Raw genomic sequence first — 23,989 nt, forward strand, 5'->3', positions numbered from 1 at the left:
TATGATTTTACACAGTGTGTCCGCTTTGTGCTTAAAATGATCATTTGAATTGCAATTTAATAAATCGTTTTGTAATCAAATGGAAAAATGGCAGCTTATTTGGAATTTGGAAAAAAAAACACGTTATTTTTGCTTCTTGTTCATAAACAATGCAAATCTATTCTCAAGCATGTCGCTGCAATTTTTATTTATCAACAGCCCATTTTTTCAGTAATTCATTTTAATGAGAGAACGGGAGCATGTGTTTTGTGGGTGGTCTTTAATTTATGAGGTAATCATTGTAATTGCTTTCTTTCTTTGTAAAAATCATCATCTATAAAACTAAAGTAATAGGCGGCTCAATGTTACTTTGCTGATTCGCTGGCAAAATAAATAACGGGACACAAGCTTCAGAGAGGTGCATGAGAAATCATTTTTCAATAATACGCCTGACGCTGCCACTGACAGCCGAGATGAAATATTTGCTCCTGTTCTTTGTTTTAATATGAAAGGATCGGGAAGATAGTGATTCATAGCAATGCGTTTTGGATACGAGACTCTGACAGAGTTAATATGAAGGCCACAATTCTTTTTGCAGGCATATTATGCTTGCTCGCTGTGAGTGGACTTTGCCAGTGTTCTACCATCTGAGTACCTGTTCCCTGGAAAAACTCCACTGAGTGAGGGAATATCAATCCTTATCATATAAGAACACTTTGCGGACCTTGGTGGTTTTACTTTAACTGTCCTCGTCTGACAACTTGTAATCAGTCACTATTGTGGCTGATGAATGATGCTCTCGATGTTGCTAGTTTATTGAGGCTTTGAGTGGACAGTTTGTTTATGCGATATATAAACAGCACAATCGGGTCAGTGTTGATTAATTAATCAATCCGTGGCCGGGCTAGACCTTTTAAATTTTGCTGAATCTTAATTTTCCATTTTGGATAATTATTTGCTTCTGACTTCTGTCCTGGTACAGAAAGCAAAGTCCATAAATGAACACTTGGATGAGTTTGGTGTGGGGGGAAAAAATGACCTCAAATACCTTTGAGTGGGATGGAGTAGACTGTAAACCAGACCTCACAAATAAATTTAAACAAATCCCCCAAAGACAAACTCTTGAAGTCTTCCCAGAAGGGTGAAAAATTGCAAAGGAGGACTTCCTGTGGAACGTCAAACCTTCGGTATCCCAAAACATGTAGTAAATGTATATGTGTCCCGTTATGGTGTTTTTCATTGGAAATTAGTAGCCAACGCCTCACTTTTCCTGAGTGAAGGTGGTTGTAGGGGAAAAGAGAGAGCAGAGCTACAGATTTATGGCCTGGTGGGAGATTGATTAGCGCCGTCACCGGCCGTGATGTACGGTTGGCAGTCTCCCCCCCCCCCGCCCTCGCCCTCATTGCATTTGCTCATAAACACACAAAACCGCACGGGCCGGAACACTCGGGCTCGGCATCCGTGCAGACACCAGTCGGCCCCCGAGGCCCTCCGTGACAGCCCCCCAGGGCTGCTGCATGCTAAGCTTAGCAGTCAGGCTGCTGTTTTCTTTTTTTTTTTTTTTTTTTTCTCCCCTCCGCCTGTCCATAGATAACACCATCAATCACCACATGCACAGCGCACTGAGAGGAATGTGCTAAAGTGCTGCTACTTGTGTGTTTGTTGTGAGCAAGGTTTCATAGGCAGGAGATATGCTTGACTAGCTGTGTGGAGCTGCGCTGTGCACCGAGCCAGGGTCGGCCCGTGTGTGTTTATCAGTCAACACATGCAGCACAGAAGCCTCTAAATGTAGGCAAGCGTTCCCAAATGCACCCTGTGTGAGAAACAGCCTCATTTAGCCACTTAGCCACGTCCCACCGGGATAGCGGACGCAAGCTCTGACCTCAAATGCTTTCTCCTGATTTCACTCAATTTTGTATTTTTGCACTGCAGGTTGGCCGCAGAACTCCCCCGGCTGTCGTACCGTGCCCACCTCGCCATGCTGGCCTGTCTGCAGAGGAGGCAGAACCCTCCACCCCAGCACCCGGCGTGTGCCAGCAAGAGCCTGGAGCCACCGCAAGCCCTGGGACGCAAATGTGAGTTCGCAAAATGTTTGGAGGCTCGTTGAATTCGGAGGCTTGAGTCGGAATGTGTGCCTACTACGCCGCGTCCACATAGTTAATCAGTCAATAGAAACAGAGCACTAACCCTGACTGTAAATAAGTGACCGTAAAATAGACTTTCCGGTTTCTGCTGTTTGTGTCACCATGATCCCGTGCTTCTCTGAGGAATTCCAAACAGTTGAACGGGCAAATGTGCACTTTACAGGCCAGATTGTCGTGTTGTTTGGCCCATCACTGTGCGGCTGTTTAACTGTGCTGATTGTGCGGTCGTGTCAACAGGGCTGAACAGACACTGTTTTAACGTGCCTCATGGCCCTGCGTGACCCTGAGGGGTCTGTAAACATTTACAGTGTCTGGTTGGGGCCGCCTGTAAACCATGACAGCTGCTGTGTTGGCTCGCCCAGCACCACCCTTGTGTCCACTCACAAAATGGTGCAAAGGGACAAAGATGAGCAGTTACAGAGTCGCTCATCTAGTTGCGGCCAGTTTGCAGCTGCAGTCGTCACATCGAGAGAATCCATCGGAGCTTGATGAGTTGACGCTTTTGATATCGCTTTTAACTGTGGTAATTTGTGGTAGCATAAACAAGACTCCATAATGACAATTTAAAATTTGCTTTGTTTTGAAAGATAGCCATACAAGCCCGTCCAAAGTGAGTAATAGAGAAACAATTTTTGTGAATATTTGAGAAACAACAGCTTGCATGTCTCTTCAACAGTGGCACATCTTTAAAGAGCATTTGAGTTAAATTATGTTTCTTTTGTAATCTTTGGGCCCCTACACTGATTGGCTTTGCATTGAAGGAAATGACTGAAAAATAATAAAATTTGGACAAAGTGCTTTAATATGCTTGAATTCTTTTTTTTAACTCACAAGAAAAAAAAAATTCAACAAAGGTGTGATAAAATCAGATAAAAGTCTTTCATCCATCCATCTTGCATTTATTCATAGTCTGGTTGAAGGGGAGGTAGCCCAAAGGGAGCGGTTTGGAATTCCTCTGTGCTGTTTGATTACCTGACAAAGAAGCAGAGGTGAAATGTGTCATTTGCTTCTTCTGTCCTTTGATTGAAAAGTGTGTGTCTATGTGTGCATGTGAGTGTGCGTGTTTGGTTTTGCGAGGGCTGAAGGTGAGGAGGTTTTTACAAAAAGACCCTGCATGCAGATGCCGAGCGACTGCACAGTTCATTGATGCGACTCCCATTAAAAATCCCTCATAGCCTCAATAAAAAAGGACTTAACTGGCTCTGCCATCAGCTGGAAGCGTTCAGATCAGCTTGCCAGACAATCAATTTCCCCCAAGCGCGCAGAGCTTAGCAGGAGAAACGGGAGGCGGAGAGTAGGATGTTTCCATTATCACAGCCCGGGCTGGAGGGGGGCTGGGGGTGAGGCGCCGTCGAGCGGCGTGTAGGGCGGAGACAGCAGGCAGCGGCGAGAAGCCGGCTTTTCAGAAAGCCATTGACCGCCTGCCCTTAAAAATATCATATTGGATTAGCTTCATAGGGGCGGGCGGCCTTTTGATATTTTTTCTTCCTTTGGCCATAGAATTAAAAGGCAGTGCGGGGCATTACTTGAATTATAAATCATAGGCACTTGCTTTCACTGCGTCCAAATTCCACGCGTATGTGGCTGCACTCTCCTGCGCCAGCCGCTGTCATTTTTAATTAAATCCTCCTTATGGGTGACATTTGTAGCCCTCGTCCTCGCCTCCGCGTCTCTCCACCGCTGGCCTAGATGGAGACATGAAAGGCAGAGACGGCCGTGGAGCCAGTGCCTCTCATCATGTCGTGCCCCAGAGGGAGGGTGCCCAGACGAGAGAAAGCCAGAGAGAGAGAAAGAGAGAGAGAGAGAGGCCAGGCAGAGGGAGAGAGGTGAATAGAAGCACCTGACCCTGGACACCCTCCACCGGAGGCAACCCTCCCCAACGTTACGTCTCTGTTATCACGGCCCTCCGCTGTGGCTCTGAAGCTGCCACAGGAGTGAAGGGAAGGGAAGGGAGGTCTCCACTCCAGTGAGGAGTAACACTGACAGAGCTGCCCCCCAAATCCACCACCTGCCCTCTCTCTGGCCCAGATAGCAATTACTCCGCCATGTGTCAGCTACGAAAAAAACAACTACTTCGCAATCTTACATGGCAGTTTAATGGCGATGTGGCTATATCCTAAAATTGTATGGTTTTCCATTTGCTTGTTTAATTATGTTGTGATGTCACTCCAGATTTGGGGGAGAGGGCTATTATTTTAAATATCTGAAACATTTGTGCCTCAGCCAGTTATCTAACCTTTATTTGGATACCGTCTATTTCAACTATCTGTGTGTGTGTGTGTGTGTGTGTGTGTGTGTAGTGGAATCAAATTGGAAAGAACAGTTTAATCCTAGTTAAATCCATTTAATCAACTGCTACAAAAATCCAGATTTGTTTTTCCAAATGTGCCCTTGCGCACACACACACACACATACTGTGCGGAGAGGAGACGGAGTGCACATGCAGCAGTAACCTCCTGCGACACCAGCCGCGAGGCCTGGCGTGCCAATCAACCAGGTGTAGATGAGACGTTCCCAGAAGGCCTGATATCCGCGGTTCATGCCATGTCAAGCCAGGTTGAAACCTCCTCCAGATTGATGGACAGAGACAATCACACGGCCTCGGGACACAGCATGGAGGTTCACCTGGGGATCCTCCTAATAGCCCTCTTCCTCTGCAGGCAGGGAAGCCGGAGATGTTAGACGACTGCTTTGCTTTTAGCTAAGCGGGGGGGAATTAATGGACACAGTGACCTTTTGTGACCTGCACGTATCTAATTTGCTGTAGACGGCACTACGGGGAAGTTGGAAAGCTCATAAAACTGCAGTATGTTGTGTGGAGTGCTATGATGTCAGCCTTTCCAGTTGAATATTAATAGGTGGTTACAATGGCTGCAGAAATAACAACTCGGAGCCTGACAGGCTACTCGGCTCAAGGCGGCTCGACTCACCATTCACACGATTCCATTGGCAAAAGCTAATTCTAAATGAGGTTTCAAGACGACCAAAATAAACCTGCGTGCTAACATTAGCATAGCCTGTTAGGTCTACAGGATTATACCTCTCGTCTTCATTTACAGTATTATACCTCTAGTCTTCATTTCATTCTATACACCATCCCCCCCTGTCCCCTAATGCAGAATTCAAGGAAAAGAGGAAAAAAAAAATCTGCATCTACTTGACCTTTTCCCACAGACTGAACTGTCCTCTTTTTACATCCCATTTGGAATTCTACAGCATGCCCACATTGGCATTCTGATTATTCCAGCAGGTCAAGAAGTATTCTTCATCGTGAAAGGTGATTGACAGCTATCCATGGACGGCCTCTTTTCTGGATGCCTGCTTATGCAATCTCATTGTGGGGGACCTCTGCGTTTGCTCTCGCATTTGAGAGGTGTCCACACAGTTTCATCAAATTGAAAAATGGTGGGAATTAAAAGGAGGAGCCTCGTGAGCGGCCGCAGTCTTCCCACATGCTTTGCGTAACCTCTTGCCATCTCACTGCTGGCACACAGAGGATCATTTCCGGCTGGTAGTGACCCGCCGAGCTTTGCCTTCGTTCTGCCCTCTTGCCTTCTGCTGTGAGCACAGGGGGTGAAGCAATCTCACTGCCATGGAAGGTGAGCTGGAGGAAGAGTAGCTCTGCTGTAGCTGTGTTCACAGCAGGAATTGGATTGAAAAAGAGCTTCCTAGTTCCAAAGCGAGCTGGCATTTGGGCGGCCCTGCAGGTGCAGGCATCAACACCCTCTGTCTTTGCCTGCCATAGGGGAGGGGGGGGGGGGGGTATTGGCTGCTGGCGATTGAGGGGACAGAGTGTCTCCAGTCCTTTGCTTTCGCACAGGAAATGATACACTAAGGGCCGGATTTACCAAGGCTTTGCACGTACAAAAACAAATTGGATTTCACACCCAAAGACTGTATTGGTCAAACAGGCTAAACTGGCGCCCAGTTTTACTTATTCTCCAGGAGTATGTTCAAAGCACTAGTTTAGTGTGTGTGTTATATTTGATCAAACCTGATTTGAATTTGGGTGGCTACTTTGAGGCCTCGTTTATAACTAGTACGATGCATGTTCGTACCCGGACTGTGCTTTCTTCTGCTGTATGTGCCGTTTAACATTGAGACTTAAAATATGGGTTCTTTTAAGGCGGACACGTGTGATACAAGTGTCTTTTTAATTAAGGACACACAACAGCGGTTCTATTTTACTGTTCAAGCTGCACATCTTTATTTCCACTTCAGTAAATAACTCCATGCATTTAACCTCTTGGCCTTGATTGATACGCACAGATGGTAAATATTGATCGCCATGTTGTTGCAAGAGGTCTCGCTGTAAAGAGAGCCATTATGGAGGAAGAGCTGCCCAGACGTTACCGTATGTGTGAGCAACATCGGACGGCACTTTGGTATCGCTTTGCACGCTTGTATTTCGTATTGGTTGACATTACAAGCATAATTATTAATAATATGTAAATATCTTTTGTTTACGCATGGTCAGAAGAGCACAGTTTTGTAGCATTTGGTATCGAAGAAATACCTTGATTCAAAGTTTGTGTTATTGGATGCACATTATTTGGCACTGTTAGGATTCCAACTGTAACTAATGTAACAATATTATTAGGAACAACTCAGTCTGATGAAATACAGTTCAATGATAATCATTTTGTTAATAATTTAAAAGTATTACAACATTTATAATTATTATATAATATAAGTCTGTAAACTATTAACACAACAAAATATCATAACTCAATCAATATTGAGTACCATAGTTGAAAAAAATATTACTACAATATTATACAGTAATATTACACAAATGTTTTGTCACTGGACTCTGCTGCTTCATTTTAACTGGCTCTAGATGAGGTTGCGATTGTACAGTTTGTATTCTGCATCAAACGCAGAACATGTCACTGCTCTTCTCCTGACCACTTTGAACTGCAATCCAAAGTGTAACCAATGAAGTGGCTGTTAAAGGTCAAAAACTCGCTCCTCTCCACCCCTCTCCTCCTCCTGGCATGTGTACTGCAGTGGAGTGCCTTGTTGTCTGTGCGGCGTTAAATATTAATTGGGAATCAGTGAACGACTTGTCTCTTAAATGATAGAACAGAAGGGCCCGGGCTTGCCTCAGGCAGCCTGCAGGCGCCTTTCTTCTTCCATTTACCTGCAGGCCTGTGCAGCAGCACTTTCTGGGCTATGACAGGCCGGCCCAGCCGCCTCCAGCCTCCCCCTCTTCTATTTTCCTACCCGCCAGCATACTCTCGGCCCCTTGCCTTTTTCCCTCAGATCTGCTTCCTTTCTTATTTTTCTCTGTGCTTACAATGGCTATGTCTCGGGTCTTTTATTCCAGACCTTTGTGTGTGTGCGTGTTTTGGATGCTTCTGCTCTTGGCAGTACATGGAGCTCTTTGAAAGAACAGTGTCAGATGCAAGTCTTAAAGAAAGGACAAATAGAAGCTAACATCAAAAACTTGTCCTATTTTAGTGCCTGAGCCGTGCTCATAAAGTTTAATATCACCTCATTCTTTCCTGACAAGTAGCTTCAGTTTATCTTTGCCTCCCTTTGTTCCCCACCATCCGCAGAGGTGACAAATTAACCTTCAGAGGCTAGCTTCCACTTTGCCTGACCCTTTTTGGATGAAAAGCTCCACAGAATTATTGTTAAAAATGGCATCACTCTGACCTGTTGCCGACTCTTAATCAGTTTTGCACAGCTCCTCACGGGATTTCTAGAGGTTATATCGAGAAGCGGCGGGGCTGGATGCTAAATGGAAACCGAGGAGCGGCGGATAGAAATGTGGGGAAAAAAGGGGGCGGGCGAGCGGACGGGCTTGACTCTGATGCCACAGCAATGAGTTCACAGGCTCATGAGCACAGGCCTAATCGCTCATGACAATATCGGCTGGTGCGCCAGTCGCAACGCATAACCACCCTGCTGCTGGTGCTGACGCGGGGTATTTGCTGATAAAGCCTCTTCTTTCTAGACCGTACAGCGAGCACAATGAAGGTGGCCCAGGCGGGCCGGAGGGCAAACCACATCCAAAGCCAGACCTAATTATTAAACAGAGCACTTTTCAGTGGATAACATTTTTTCTCATTCATTAACTTTTCTGTTATGCATTCAACCCCATGAATCATAGCAAATGGACAAATGTTCTCTCAACTTATTCAATCATGCATCGTGTATATTATTGTCATTAAGGTCAGGATTCAGATGTCACGATTAATTAGACAAATACCCGACACATTTTTAGTTTTATTGTCGCAATTGAATATTTGACCAATCACAGCACACATAGACAGGAGTCAAATGTGCACTTAGATATTTTTTTCAATGTATTCATCCTTCCTCCACAAAACAGAGTTCTGAGTTTATTTTGAGCTAAACACATTACATGTTCGAGTCCATTTGTTTATTTGGTACACGGGTGTCCCACAATAGGTGCGACATGTGAATGCTGCATTTCACAACAACTTGTGTTTTTAGTGGACACTTGGCTTGATCATCACTAATTACCCCCCTTGCAGCATGAACCCGAGGGCCTCCTTTGTTTCGCCCTCTTTCCCACCTACTGTGACCTCATGAATTAAAACAAAGATCACAAGATGGCAAACTAACCTCCTCTATTTGTCATTTCGCAAGCCTATCCTGCTCGTTGTCGGCTTAGTGGTGATTTTCTGTTATTGTTTTTTTAATTCCCAAGAGAGAGGCAGCAGGTCGGCCGCGTCGGTGTCAATGGGGCAGGAATGCAGGACGAGTGCTTTCCCACGCTGTTAGCTTTCTTCTGCTGGAGACACAAGGCCCTGGGCCGGCTAGGCTCCGCTAATGCAGCCAGAGTGTGGACAAATGGAAAGTGACACTTGTGTGTGTAGAATGGTATTTGTGGTGACGCTTTGACTACAGATAATAAAGTGTTCACCCTGGGGTGATTTCGCCCCGGCAAGCACCCCAGATGAAACTCACTTACTCAGAGAGCGAGATGGAAAAGACAGAGGAGGAAGAGGGGAGGGAGCCTGAAGAGACAAGGGGGGGGCTGAAGCTGAGAAGAGCTAGATAGAGGGAGGCAGGAGGGATGAAAACAGAAAGAGAGGTCTGAGACGATCAAGAGACGGGAAGGAAGAATTTCCACTGTTTGTAATTGCAAAGCTTTAGGGGTCAGAGAGGGCAGCCGCACTGTGATGCCAGCTGAGATTTGTCCCTCTTTGGATCCACCTGTTTTTCCTCCTCTAATCCACTGGACTTTTAGCTTGAAAGACGCTATAGTGTATTTAGTTTTTGAAGGTTATCAGTGATTCCCAAACAAGGGGACGTATGAGCCGGAGGAGTCATTTCCCAGTAATTTCCCTGACAGCCCATAAAAGGCAGGTCAGCCTGCAAAGTGCACGAGGTTGCCACATCAACCCAGCTAATTAATTTTCATGGCTGATCCAGCGACATCTGGCTTCAGAGATAAATTTTAGAGCGAAAATGTAAACACGACGGCGACCTATTGGTTTCGCGTGTCCTCAAAGAGAACCTTGGTAAGTTAATGAGCTTCTGTGATGCCTTGTCCTTGATAAATAGGGAAGACTGTCAACAAGACGTTGGGAGTGTGTTTGGGGTCAGGGCTGAGTCAAATGCGCCCAACTTATCAAATCAAATCACGAGCACAGCACAGGAGCGGAAAAAGGGCCTTCCTCAAACCTGTGGAGATGATTTGGCTTCAATTTTATGAAAAATTATCTTTGGCCCCAAGATAGAAACAAACCCCCAAAAAGTATTTTAAAGATTAAATACATTTTTGACATTCTTGTGAGGGATCAGCGCGCAAGTGATTTCAGCTTTGTTATGATGCTCTTTGCACTTTGTAACGTTGTGGGCTTGTTTGGAATGAGTACATGTTGTTACGTGATGCCCCCCCTCCGCTCTTTTGAAAATAAACTCCAAGTTCATTCACATTGAGATGCGTCAACATGTTTTATATTCCACTTATTACGCGTGTGCCTGAAACATTCCATCGATAATTCAACTTCCTCAATAATAAAAATCCCCAAGTGAGCGCAGGCTGTATGGAGTTAGGTGCAGACAATGCATTTGTTTGAAGATTATGATGACACAAGCAGCTGTGAATTCAGACAGCTCTATCCACAGAGAAATCATTTCAGTTTGATTTTTATCTTTGCAATTATAGATAACAGAGGGCTGACAAATAATTGCCTTGATTTTTTTTTTCCTGCATTGCCCAGAAAATCAACCTTGAGCTGAACAGAGGGAGAGCTGAGTGCTCCCTAAAATGATTTTCCTGATATGTAGCAAGCAGCAGGGTTTCCTCACATGCACTTGAATTGATTAGTAGTTTGACTGAAGGCATATTCAACTTGCCCCCCCCTCCTCCATGGAGGGCGCTCTTGCACAGCCTCAGACATGTGCTTCCTCTGCTCTCTCACTCATCAGGAAGCTCCTGTGGGGTACCGAAGCTTTGATTGACTGGCGGCCGAGTCCACGGGACGCCTCTATTATTATCATTTCCTTGCGGGAGAGGGGTGGTAGTGGGGGGGCTGCGTCCAGGGGGTCTGGCCCCACAGCCTTTGCTTTGTATACGCAATAGTCAATTAGAGGCAGTGCTCTGCCGGAGACGAGTGGGATGTGGGGTTAATTGCAGAGGACCAAACAGCTGGCTCTATCAAGGCCTATTGTGTTTGCGGCAGTTGTCACGGCAATTGAGGCCTCGCTGTAATCGCTGACTAATCAGGCCTGTGCCAGATGACACCTCCATTAGCACAAGGCAGGTATTGTTCAGCTAGCCCCCCACCCCTGCAGCAAATGAGGCGGGGCTAGAGCATCATACATACCGCGATCCTATCTGCTAAATGAGTAACAATAGCTTGAGGTGGAGGGTTACTTCAGCCAAACACACTTCCTTGGTTGCAATCAACTTTTGGCTCGAGTTTCAAGAGTTTGGGATGTGCTTTAGCTGTAAAAAGCCACATGTCATTGTCGTGACACTCAGGTGTCGTTTTGTCATGGAATGCAATGAATACATTTGACCTATCCGCATTTAGTCCTAGCAGTTATTGAAATGAGCAATTCTTCGTTGGTCAGAACCCATTTTATTACAAGTACTGGTACATAATGTACCTGGATTCTGTTTCTGCTGTATGATATAGCGGCGAAAGTCAGAAAATATTAGCTAGGGGAAGGAAGTGTAACTGCCTTGCATGCTCGTCGCTCATTTACTCTGCAAACAAATATAGTGCAGCACAGACTTTGCCTAAGTGTCTTATCTCACATAATATTTTAGCGTCAGGTTGAAACCTATTTGAAACCGCGTCTTGAAAATGTGAATGTCCCTGCAGCACAAGAGAAAGATTACACGACATCCAAGGGCATTTACGCAGCCTCTCGCCAACTCATCAAATGAAGCCAAAGGCCATTGGTGTTTTTACAGATTCATCATTCCGACCCCACCTGACAACCACAAACAACAATTTTATACTCACATTTACAGAGTGGTGACTGAACCAACACAGCCCACATGGAAGTGTAAACGGCAACATGTTTCAAAATAGCAAAACATTCAAATATACACACACAACATACAGTGATGCCAGTGACAACACAGATGATGGTCAGATGATAAGTATTCATCATAACATCAATGTTTTTATTAATTACATTGTTCTAAAAGAGCGCCTAGGGAAATTTTTTTGGGGTATATTTAGTATAATACAGCTTACCATGATCCAAAATATTTGGAACGTGCAACTATTTGCCGGTTATTTTTCTCTATTTGTAGAAAATGACAGAGCTTGCTTTCCACCTTCCGCAATTAGTCCAAAATCAAATGCGCACAATCAGCAAAATTCTCGATTATTCTCACGGGTCATTTCTGCCGGTGGAGTGTTGTTTGCCATTCCCTTAACTTTTCTGTCTTAATTGCAAGTCAACCAAACAACTTTTTCTCCCTTCATCTAAGCAAGCAATTTTTCTCCCCCCTGCTGACCTGACTACATGGTCCACTGGGATCAAAGTGTGCGGAGATATCGCCTCTGCAGAAGTGAAGAAGGAAATGCTGAGAGCTTTTTGATGTCGTGCTATTTCTTTATACTAATAAGAAACTTTTCCATAATTGTAGAACACTCAGAACTTCAATCATTTGGAGCCAGGGTATTTTAGGTAGACTTTTTCCCTTTGCTTGCTCATTTCAGGCTCTTAATTAAAATGCAAAGCATTCTCCCGGTCCTCTGGATTTGATACTGCGCTCTTTCACATCACTCCTACCTGCTTCCCCCTCTCTCACACACTCCCCCATCTGCTTTTTGCCTTGGTGTGATCAACACAATTTGACCCCTTACTCGAAAGGAGTGCTCAGAATTTAATGGATTTTTTTTTTTTTTTACAGCCTAATCTAACCAGTTCCCTCTTTATTGCTGTTTTGTACCCAATGGACCTCGTCTTTAGCAGGCCTCCCCCCTGCGCACACACACATATAGCGAGAAAATTAGTTCATCAGAATTCAAAATGTACCGCTGGCTAATTAAAGGAGTGTTAATTGAGTGTTAAGAATCGAGCACCCCCTTTTCCAAAACACACACACACAAGCAATCAGAGTGACAGCACCGGGTACGCCAAGGACGTTGCGCTTGGGGAGCTTCACGCCAATCAAAAATGGAGAGAAATGAGAGTGGCCATCCTCCCAGTGGAATGGCTTTTCCAGATCACATCACCGCCCGACGTTATCCCACGCCTGCTCTCCGTGGCTGTCTGACCGCCGCAGAGTTGAACGGCACGCAGATAGCCTCGCTCACCGCGTGCATGCCGCTAATGAGCGGTGGCATTTCGAGATGTGCTGCCCTGACACGCGGGCATTGTGTGCCAGGCCCTGGATTATTAAGGACCAAGGTCAGCCCGTTAATTGCCATCTCAGCTCCCCCGGTATGTGATTGCCCCTAATAAATGCACGTCCGCTTGCACTTTTAGCTCATTTCCACTGCAGCTCAATCATATTCTTTATTTGTTTACATTTAAAGTTTCATTCTCCTTGTTCAGGCTCGCCCCGCTCGTAAGCTTTTTCACGCGCTTGTGAATGCACATCGTCCCGGAAAGGGAAATAGCGTATTTTTGCATCCTCGGGGGAAATAATTAATCCTTACAAGGCTGTCGCATGTCGAAATGAAGCGAGTGTGAAGCATTTAGCCCAGGAGGCATTGCAGGCTGTCGCCGGCGCAGGCACCTGTTGTTGTCCCTGCCCTACATTTCATGAGAGAGGATAACAACATGCTTCACTGATGTCAAACGAGACACACAAGTGCAGTTGCGGGTTTGCGAGCGAGTGTGTGTTGTTTGCGTGCCTTGTTTTTCGGCTTTCACGCGTGGTATTTGCATGCACAGGCGCGCCGAAGCGTGCGCACAGGTGCAGGGAAGCCCCTACCTCACGAGGAGGTGAGGGTGCACACAAAGGCGGTGCAAGCTGCCTCGGAGGCTGTTTTTTATCAGCGAGCACCATCTGTGCTCGATGCTGCCGCTCCTTGCGCAGATCTGCTGCAAACTAGAGCAATAAGTCACACGGTGGCAATAGAAGAGCAGACTTCCTGCTTCTGAAGGGGGGGGCGTCAAAGTGTGGGCAGGCCAATGCTAGTTGTAATCAAGTTTGCTCTAAAATTTCTGCCATGCAACTGGAAGGAGAAAAAGAAAGACGCGCTGGAATCAAAAGAATCCAGATGCTCAATTGCCACCTCCTGCCCCTTTTTTTCCCCTTTCTGCCTGTGATTTCTAATAACCGGAAGCCTTTGTGAGGCCGAGATGGGTTTTGTAGGCCTGAAAGGCCTTCTAATCCCTGTGGCCCGTGAAGTGTGAAGCCCTTTGATGCCAGGTTGGCGTGCCAAAGTCTCTGCCTATTGACAAACAAGGGCCAGGCTGGGAAAAGACGGAGGGAGAGGGATTTAGGCTCACTTTTTGAAGAAACGCAAGCTCGGCTGTGGAAAATTTGGACCCAATCGGTGAGAAGGAAAAGAATTAGCCCGCCTTTAATGAATTTCTGGCTTTTTTAATATAGTTTTTCCTCTCATGTGTCAGTAATTAGGTGGAATGATGGGCATAAAGCAGCTGGGGGCTTGTCAGGGCGGCAGGACATAAGGCCCTTGATATGCCTGAAAGCCAAGAATCCTTCCTCATTTGGCCCATGTGATGATCAAAGATGTTTTTTTTTTCCTCATGTAAAAGATCAGGAAAAAAAATGCTGCCTTTTCCATTTGCATGTGGACCGGCGATGGGCTTTGAAATGAGCGTGTTTTTCCTCTTCAGAGCAAAGCAAACAAGTCTTGTCAGTTTTCCACTGTGAGTGAGAGCATCAAAGAGCCCGGCAGCGACGTCGCCAGGGAAGCCGAGCGGTGCCTCATCAAGGTTGGCGAGGTCGAAGCTGGGCTGGCCCGGCGTGCTGGGCTCCGCCCCTTCGGATGGCACTCTCTTTGAGTTTCATACTCCTCGAGTGATACCAATGGTTAAAAAAAATAAAGAAATCCAAATCTTGGAATTCTGATTCGAGACAGGAATGGCACTGGAATAGGTCATGCACTAAATTCAGCTCAGGATATTCACAACCATTCCCCTCTGTCATTAAAATTTCAAATCTATTTCTTTGATGATATGGATCTTGTAGATTTAATCATTTTCACAGTTGGGAACCCATTGGGTTGTTGAAATTAACTCCCCGTGCTATCTGTAATGGAAGCCCAGGAATGAGGATTGAGGCTATTTGGCTGTGGAGTCTTTTTTAAATGATTTTTGCAATTGGAAAGGAAATGGAGTGAGTCGTAGTCACAGTCTGCGACCTGCACACACTCTTTAGGTTGCTGACAGCAGAGTCATGGCACTTGCTATGTGTGTGTGTGTGTGTGTGTGTGTGTCTTTTGCATAAAAAAAAAAAGTGAAGGGGTCGCAAGTCATTTGTGGCAGCTGATGTATCGCTTGTAAATTGAGTTCTCCCCCCGCCCCCACACACACACTTTTTGTTGCACTGAGCTAAGTAGCCATGAAATTGCCTGAATAATGTTGTTTAAATCCAATCTCAATGTGGCCCCTCACCTCCATGACCAGCCCCCAAACAATGACATGAGGTTTTTTTTTTCTTCTCTCAAAATTGCCATTTTCCTGTTTGCCACCTTGAGCTTTGCCTCATTGAACGAGGGCCATTGCTATTCACAGTCGCCGCCGGCGCTGCTGAATTGAATTTATGGGATTGGAGAGTTTCACATTGCCACAGAGCGTTTACTATAGATGCTACTTTCCTGTACATGTAGTTTTTTGCTCATACATGTCTAATTATATTTTCATTTGTTTATATTTAATCGAAGCAATTTTTGTTTTATTATAAGAATGCGGCCAGCTGGTGTCATTTACCTGAATGACACAGCACAGATGTTAGAACTGGGGCTGTTCATATACTGGGCACTTAGAATTCTCAAATGTGCCATTCCAATTAAACAAGCTTTGATCCACATTGTGCCCTCCTTGCTTAGTATCCAAGGCTAACCTAATTCATTGCTAAAGAGAGTTTGAATTAATTTCACAATGCACAGATTTAACACCGCCTAAGGTTCCAGGCTTTTGACAGAATGAGTTTTTTAAAAAGATCCACTTGGCTAGGGAGTTAAAATAGGAATGGAAAGAAAAATCTCTAATGGATTGAGCCGTTGCGATGAAACATAAACTGCAATCATGATAAGAATATGCAAATGATATTTTTTTTTGGGGGGGGGAGACTTTTTTTTTTGTTCCCCTGGATATTTACAGTTAATTACAAAGTGAACATGGAGTCGAATCTCACTCATTCTTTCCTCTCTGTTTGACCCACAGGTGAACTGGTGGTGCCTACACATTCCCCTCGCTACCCCACTGCGGCAGAACTTGATGCCTATGCTCAGAAGACAGCCAACAGCCCTCTGTCCATCAAGATCTTCCCGACCAACATCAGGGTTCCCCAGCACAAGCACCTTAACCGGACTGTAAATGGATATGACACCACTGGCCAGCGCTACAACCCCTATCCACACTTCCACACCGGGGGCTACCATGGCCTGCTTGCCATCGTCAAGTCCTCTTCCTCCCCTTCACTGTCATCCAACTCCACCTTTGTGTCATCAAAAGGAGTTCTCAAGAGCTCCGACGGCAGACGGACTAAGCTCTCCCCTGCCCACATTGCCGTTGCCCCATACCCACCAAGTAGTAGCACTTTAGCCAACGGCCCCGGCCAGATGGGCTATCAAGCCGGTCCCACGAAGCCTCCAGAGGGCCCCGGGTTGTCGGTGCCCCCCAACGTCACCGTAGCTGGCTCGGTGATTCCGGTAACAGGGGGGCGTGGCCTGGCCCTACCTGCACAGTCCAACCTCCCCTCCATCCAGAGCATCATTTACCAGATCAACCAGCATTGCCAAGCACAGGCTCTGCAGCAGGTGTGTCAAGGGGCGCCACCCTCCAATTCGAGTCCCTCCAAGCAGGGAACAACTGTCATGGGGGTCTCCTCCAGCTCCTCAGGTGGAGGTTACGTGGTAGGAATCGGCCCACAGGCCAACATGGTGTACACGGGTGCGGGGCTGCCGGCTCAAAACACAGAGGCGCTCAAGAGCGGGGTTTACGCGGACAGTATGGACTACATCCTCTGGCAGAAGCAGCAGCAGCAACAACAACAACAGCAGCAGCAGCAGCAGCAACAGGCAGTGCTACGAATGTACAGCGGGGGCAGCGGAGGGGGAGCGGCTGTCAGCAAGTCCCCCGAAAGCTGCATTCCTGTCGGCGGGATCATGGCGGGCCAATTCTCCTCGTCCTCTTCCAGACCTTACCACCTGACGGCAAGCGGCGGAGGCGGGCTGGACAAAGTCAGCTCCTCCCCGTTGAACTGCATGGGCATGCATGGGAATTTCTCAGTGGGTCAGTACTTTGCCCCCCCTTGGAACAGTGTCCTGGTGACACCGGACAGTGACTGCTACAACCCTCAGGATCTCCTGGGCTCCTCCACGGGCGGGTCGGCCACGGGCCACAGAGAAGTGGGCTACCCGCACCATCCCTATCACCACCACCACCACCATCATCATCACCCCGCCATCGACAGCGGAGGCCGTCTGTGTTGCAGCCTGCCCAGCAAGAGTTTGTGCAACACGTCAGTGTTGAGCAACAGCTTGCAGTCTCTGGAATACCTGATCAACGACATCCACCCGCCATGCATAAAGGAGCAGATGCTGGGCAAAGGCTACGAGACTGTGTCGGTGCCACGTCTGCTGGACCACCAGCACGCACACATCCGCCTCCCCGTTTACAGATAGAGGCGCAACAGAATCACAAGAATCGAGTTGTGAATTTGTAAAGAAAATCTTAAGGCAAAGGACGGATCCGGTTTTGCGGTGGGAGGGTGGATTTGCTTTAATGAGTGCACGAGCTTAGCCACGAGAGCTCTTGTCGTGTTGTGTGACCCAATCTATGGTGGTTTCGAGCCAGGCTTTGAGAATTCCAAATAAGAAATGGCAGTAGCGATTGCAAGTGGGGGAGAAAAGGGATTTTAAAATCCTCCTGATGATCCGTTGTGCCGTTTGCCAATAGGAATTTTGCATTGATTTATTTGTCTTTCTGTTTCCGCTTTTGTTGCCCAAGTTATACTTGCCTGAACTACTTTAATCTTTGCTCTCTTTTCTTTTTCTTTTTTTTTCTGATGGAATCATAGCTTGACATGAAGTGCATACGCCACTTGTACCCCCCACTTCAAATTCCAAGACTGAAGCTACTGTGTAGGTTGTCACTGAAATAAATGGTCTCCAGAGGACCAAAGTTTAGGGCTGCTCTCAACATCCAAAAACTACACGCAGATGGATGAGGACAGACTCAGTGAAATTATAGCCAGGACTCTTGTGTTCTGCACAAGAATCATCAAGTCTGATTAGAACAGGATAGTACATTATTAATGGTTATTGCTGTTATAATTGATACATAAATTGCACTGCTTGAATCTTGTTAACTTTGAAGTTTGGAATTTGGGTAGTTTGGATATGATATATTTAAGAAACTTGAAAAACTTGAACCTATTTTATGTTGTTTTATATATTTGTAGGTATATTTTATGCATTGGCTGCTATGGGGGAAAGCGTCTCTGATGCTTTGTTCTTTCCACTTGGTTTTTATGATTTAAATATTCCTGTTCAAGCAAATGTGCAGTTTCTTATGTTCTGTTTCGAGGCATCGTCACTGCTGTGGTTCTGTAAGAACCTGCAATGTGAGAGCTTGTTTTCATAACCAACACTGGAATACACGGGGTGGGTGACAAGTAACTTGGCATTAAAAATTGGGAAAACAATCAATATTCCAATTACACGTTTTTAGGCATGCGATATGTTTTTTCATTATTATTACATGGCAAAATGAAAGTCAACCTTCAGATTTTAACATGAAATCATCATAGGTGGCTTCCAAAACAACAGACAGCCAAGTAAGTGGCCATCTGGGAAAAAAATAAAGGAGACAATGGGGAAATAACACATCATATAAAATCCCCATGAGTGTTGTCTGCTTCCAAAATGTTTTCAAAACAACTTTAGCGAAACAAAAAAAATCTAAAAACTATTCATAATGCCTGCTTTTCACCCACGCTGTGAAATTAACAAAGGAGTATTAGGCCCACACAGAAAAGAAAATTATACTTTGAGAAAGAAGTGATAATGTTGTGAGAATAAAGTCATGTCGTGAAAACAGACATAATAAACTTTTTTTTTAATTGTAAACCAAGTTAACAAATATTTTCATTTCCTGATTATGAGTTTTCATATCCTTTTATAAAAAAACAATTAGATTTTTTATTTTAAATATATATATAATTGTAATATTTTTTATAAAGTTTGGAATTATTTTGTTGAGAAAATTTACATTTATATTTCTCATAATTTTCCTTTTTCCTTTCAGTGTCTTCCTAATACTCCTTCACAACAATAAATCTTGAAACGCTTATTTAAAGAGAACATAATACACAGAAAAAGAAACGATACAGTGAAAAATGTGAAGGTTATTGACATAACGATACATGTATGTGTGCTTAACACGAGCGTGTGTTCGCATGCGCATTTTAGCTCTTCAAAGCCTCTTCCCATGTCTCATTTGAAGATTTCCACCACAGTCCCCATAAAATCATACCTGAGTAATGTACAGGAATTCCTTTGCCGATCTCGCTTCCTTTTTAACGGAGGACTTAGCGTCTCCAATATTTGTAACTGTCACATCTGCCTTCTTTGTCAGGTGTCGTCATAGCGATGGAGGAAGCTGGGATAGAAGGGAGTCCTATTTCGGGAGGTACGGTTCACTCCTCTTGCAAATGGAAAAAAAATAAAATGAAAACAATCGTCTCTGACATCAGATGAAAAGAGACAAGGGTCATTGCTTTTCCTTGTTCATTTTAGCCCCTGGTTGGGTTGTATTTAGCCCAAGCCAGTCTTAACTAGATGATTCAGAGCGGTGAAATATTTATTATGACTGTGGGATTCCCTTGAATGTACTGCACTTAAATTACTGCGATGTGTTATTGCCTTGTGGGATTCAAGTGAAAGAGAAAAATTGGATCAGTGCAGCAGACCTGTGGTCTTGATTAGCATTTCTTTTGTCAGTGGAATTTCAATGCTAAATTCAATTTATTAAATAGAGCCGGAGCTTTGTTGTGGGGAAATACTGGCATCAGTCTAGATTTATGAAGTGCAATTATTATGACTGTATGAACATTTTTTTCTCTGAGCTTACACCAAAAAAAATGTAAACTACAGTTGTCAATACATTCCCAATGTACCACGTCCCTAATCCCTATCTTTTTGTTTTTGTTTTTGTTTTGAGGTGTAAAATAAATTTCTTTAAGACTATATCCAGAGGCCATGTCTCGGCTTTGACGTCTGGCGTTATTTTATCTAAACCTAGATGTCCTTTAGATGTCAGCGGGAAGTTGGACCCTGTGGGACCTCAAGCAGAGGCTTGACAAGTGATGTTGAACCTTTGCTGGCAATGAGAAAAAAAACCTTTGAAGTTGTTTTATTTAACCCGTAAGGGATCCAAAAAGTGTTCTTAATAATAACAAGCCTAAAAAAAGTATTCAAACCTGGTATGGTGGCTCCCTCTCAGCACAAATTCAAAAAGAAAATATGTCCTGATTTGAACTTTGACAGCTGACCTAAATCTTGACTATGAGCCTTAAAATGGGACTTTAGATGGGTGCATAGACCCCTGCACTGAGGTCCTGATGGCCTAAAGAATACCAAGCCCTCTGGCGTCTAATTTGCACAGTAAGCCTCCTTAACATTACAATAAAAAATAAAAATGAAAAAAACATGTTGTCTCAACAGCTTAACGCCCCAGCCGCGGTCTGACGCATAATGCCATATTTTCTGTCTTGTAGAAATATTTTGACAGATTTACAGATACATCCCGTCCCTAAATCCCCTCCGTTTGGCTTCTGCATCCAAGCATTAAACCCTGTCACATGACGTTGAAGTCAAGAGCCAACACTTGAGGCAGTGGAGATTCTGGTGTCTGGCCTTTCCCACCAACGCAGGTCCGGGGCAGCCGTCCTCTCAGCTAATGGGAGTATTGGGTGACAGTATCAGCGGAGAGTATTCAATGGCACAGAGGGTTGAAATCAAACCCCTTTCAAATAGGAATGGATTTCCTGTAAGGTACAGAGAGGAGTACGGTAATTAGAGAGGAAAGACTTTGTCAATTCACATTCATTTCGATTCAAAGAAAGTATGTCGTTCTTTTGCTTTGTTTTGTGGCAATTTGTGCCAGACCCCCGTTAACGAGGTCTTTTCGATGAGCCGCAGCTTGGCTACGCTGTAACCCAGCTTCCCAATTTGGACAACGCACGCACGCTTAGGACATATTAGGATAATAGAATTACATTTCAAATTGATTTGTGTCTGAGCTGATCCATGCACGGCTCACTCAGCTGCAGAGGCAGAGTGGCATATGGCATGTCATTATCCCCCCCCCTCACCCCCACCCCCACCCCCACCCCACCCACCCGTCCAAGGCCAACGGGGTTCAGCAGTACTTAAAACAAACTGAAGGTTACGACTGGCCACCATTGAAGGGGAGGACAGCGGGGTTGGGGGATGATGTGTGTGTGTGTGTGGGGGGGTAAAGCCCAGTCTCCGCTGCGTCTCAGAGGGCCTCAGCGGCACACCGCGGCGCCCGGGTTCATCGGCCCGCTTTGAAAGCTGGCTGTGTTTGATCGAGGCGGGGGGATTTGTTTTCTGTTGGATTATACATGGTTACTCCCCGCTTGGCTGAAGGGGCCCTGCGCAATGTGACAGATCTCAAAGCGGAGCGAGATACAGGGAGGGATTTTGAGGTCAGAAAAGCCTCGAAGCATCAGTAATCAGGATAATTGCCATGTTCCTGCATGGTGCCGCTATCAGATGCCCCTCTTTGGCTCAGCTCGGCGGCCTCATATTCAAATTTAAACTCCATTGAAATCATCCTGAAAGACATATTGTGCCTCCATGTATCACACATTCGAGTAAATCAATTAAGTTTTAAACGCTGGAAGCCAATTACGCTGCCCAGGAAAGGACAGATGTGAGCGCCATGTGAATGAGGACATTTAGATCTATAAAACTTATCGACTGCTAACCTGTTTTCAAGGGCAGCGAGAGGCTCACCGGGATGGCCTGGAGGGGGCAACGTGGAGAGAAATTGACTTACCCTGCTTGTAAAGATCCTTTAGTAAATCCCATGAAGACCTTTAGCTGGTGCAAAGGTCCTGCTGCAGTTTATGCACCTGAGAGGGCAACGGGGCCAGTTAAAAACAAGCGGGGCCATAAGGGACGTGACGTTGAAGAAAACAATGGCAGCTGCTCACTCTGTAGAGTCTTGGCGTTGCTTCTCCAGCCTACACATGGTGTGTGTGTGTGTGGGGGGGGGACTTGGGCCTCCAGGGCGCCTTCCCTAACACCCCCTTCTCAATGTCTATTACTGGCAGACAAAGATAATGTCATAGGCTCCGACCAAGCATGAAAATACTTTAATCAATAATTCACATGTGTGTATGGCAAAATATACGTCTTTGTTTTCAAATACTGTAAAAAATGTACAATGATAGACGAGCACATAAACTCGCCTCAAAAGCCAATCCAGCAGGAGCTCGGGACATTCTATGTATTTTGAGCATCGAAACTATATAGGTTCAGCTGAAGAAGCTTATTGCCTTCAAATATTCTTATGTAGACGTCTATATCCAATTCAAATATAAAAGTCTGGGGGGTTTTCTTTTTCCTCCTGTTTCATTTATTGGTTGTGTGCAATGTTCCTATGGGCAAACAAGGCTGCTTTCTTTCCTGGATGATCTCGAATGCACCAACTATGTCCAAGTCTGAGGGTACGGCAACCTTGAGAAAATAATATATATGGAAATAGGAAATATATAAAGCATCTCTCTCTCATTGTTCTCCCTGCAGTGATGTATTTATATGTTTGTGTCTGCTCAGGATGAAAACATTTTTTGGAAGTGCTGTGTCTTGGGCAAAATAAAAGGTGTTAATGTGAAACAAATCTGTTTTGGAGAAAAAAATGTCGCAGGGCAGTTTCAACTTTTCAATGTGCCTATCGAGCAAAACATCCCTATGATTGCTTACTTTCTTTGCCCCGGCAGTTGTGCAATTTCCTCCTAATCTCCCCACAAACGTCATCTTGGATTTGCTCAAACTGCCACGCAATTCGCCCTCCATCCCTGAGATGTGCTCTGCCCTCCCTGCCTTTTGTCAATCTCAGGACTGAAATGTAGAAGTTTGCTATTCATTGGACATCTCCTCTTCTTTTATGTATGATTGCGTGACATACGTGAATAAAGCAAATGACTTGTATGTGGGCCGCTTCTGTCGATCTGCTTAGTCGACGTCTCACTCTTTCTTTTGCTGTTTGTACTGTAAGGAAGGTAAGCATATTAGTCTTAGGGCACACATCTCCACCATATGTTGGCCTCCACAATCCTGTGACCCTTTTCACCAATCACTTCCTAAAGTGATTCGTTCTTTTTTCCGTTCATATGACTTCAACCAGTAGGTGTCGGTAATGCGCATTGAAGCTGGTGCCACCTTGCCGTACAACAAAACGAAGAAGAAAATGACGTAACTTCCTGTCTAGCCTACCTGAGGATTGCGTTATCACACGGTTGACGATGTTGACAGGCTCTTTATTTCGCTGTTTAAGTGTTCAAACAGTGTGGCTATATTAACAAATGTCCGTAGTTAAGCAGATGTGTTGAATATCTAGTGCTTTTTGTCATCTGTCTGTAACGTCGTGTTTCTTAAGATGAACAAAACGGTTTTGAAAAGAGAGGCTACGAAAAAAGTTTGTACAGCCTTATGGCCGGGGGCGCTAGTGATCCCGGGATGCTTCATCCGCCAACCTGTAGAATAAGAGCTAGCCAGTTCAAATTTACACGAGCAACTGAGGAGCAGTCGTCCATTTATTTTGTTTTACATTCGGGTTTTTTTGCCCCGTTTTTACATTTCGTTTTACCTTTTTCAGCCATTCCCTCCACAGGTATTGCAATACAGGTGAGTTCCCTCTAGGTACTGTGACTTTCCTGGAGCTTCGCGGTGGAGGAAGCACAGCAAAGTTGGAGGAGAAGCTTTTTTTTGTAGGTACAACCACCGGGAGGAGAGCACTGGGGAGGCACTGCTTAGTCAGGGCTGGCTCCGGTGCTCTTGAACCCCGATCAGAGGAGAAAGGCAGCGGTTCACCGCGGCTGGTTCTCACTCTGATTGGGGAGGATTGATCGCCAGCTCTTCTGCCCTGAGTGGCTTGACCCGGATACCTAGCGGTGTTAACGAAGGGTCAATGCGACTCAGGGGGTACGTATGCGGCCCCCCTGAGTTCCGACTCTAGGGACA

At 45.3% G+C, this 23,989-nt stretch overlaps 1 protein-coding gene across 4 annotated transcripts in view; it reads left to right on the top strand.

The window, feature by feature from the left end:
* The window catches only part of fam222aa (family with sequence similarity 222 member Aa), a 56,235-nt gene extending 36,270 nt beyond the window's left edge, over positions 1-19,965 (top strand). For 3 of the 4 annotated variants that reach the window (XM_088375356.1, XM_088375355.1, XM_088375358.1), the window contains exons 2-3: positions 1,912-2,054; positions 15,936-19,965. In XM_088375356.1, the coding sequence (XP_088231482.1) occupies positions 1,912-2,054; positions 15,936-17,398 (1,606 nt within the window). In that variant the 3' untranslated portion in view covers positions 17,399-19,965. Of the gene's footprint in view, positions 1-1,622; positions 1,768-1,911; positions 2,055-15,935 lie in introns of those variants that run through there. The other variant, XM_088375357.1, reaches the window with a different exon arrangement.
* The last annotated feature ends 4,024 nt before the right edge of the window (positions 19,966-23,989 follow it).

The sequence above is a fragment of the Syngnathus floridae genome, chromosome 5 (genome assembly GCF_059516105.1).
Source record: "Syngnathus floridae isolate MCC-2025c chromosome 5, RoL_Sflo_1.0, whole genome shotgun sequence".
NCBI lineage: Eukaryota > Metazoa > Chordata > Actinopteri > Syngnathiformes > Syngnathidae > Syngnathus > Syngnathus floridae.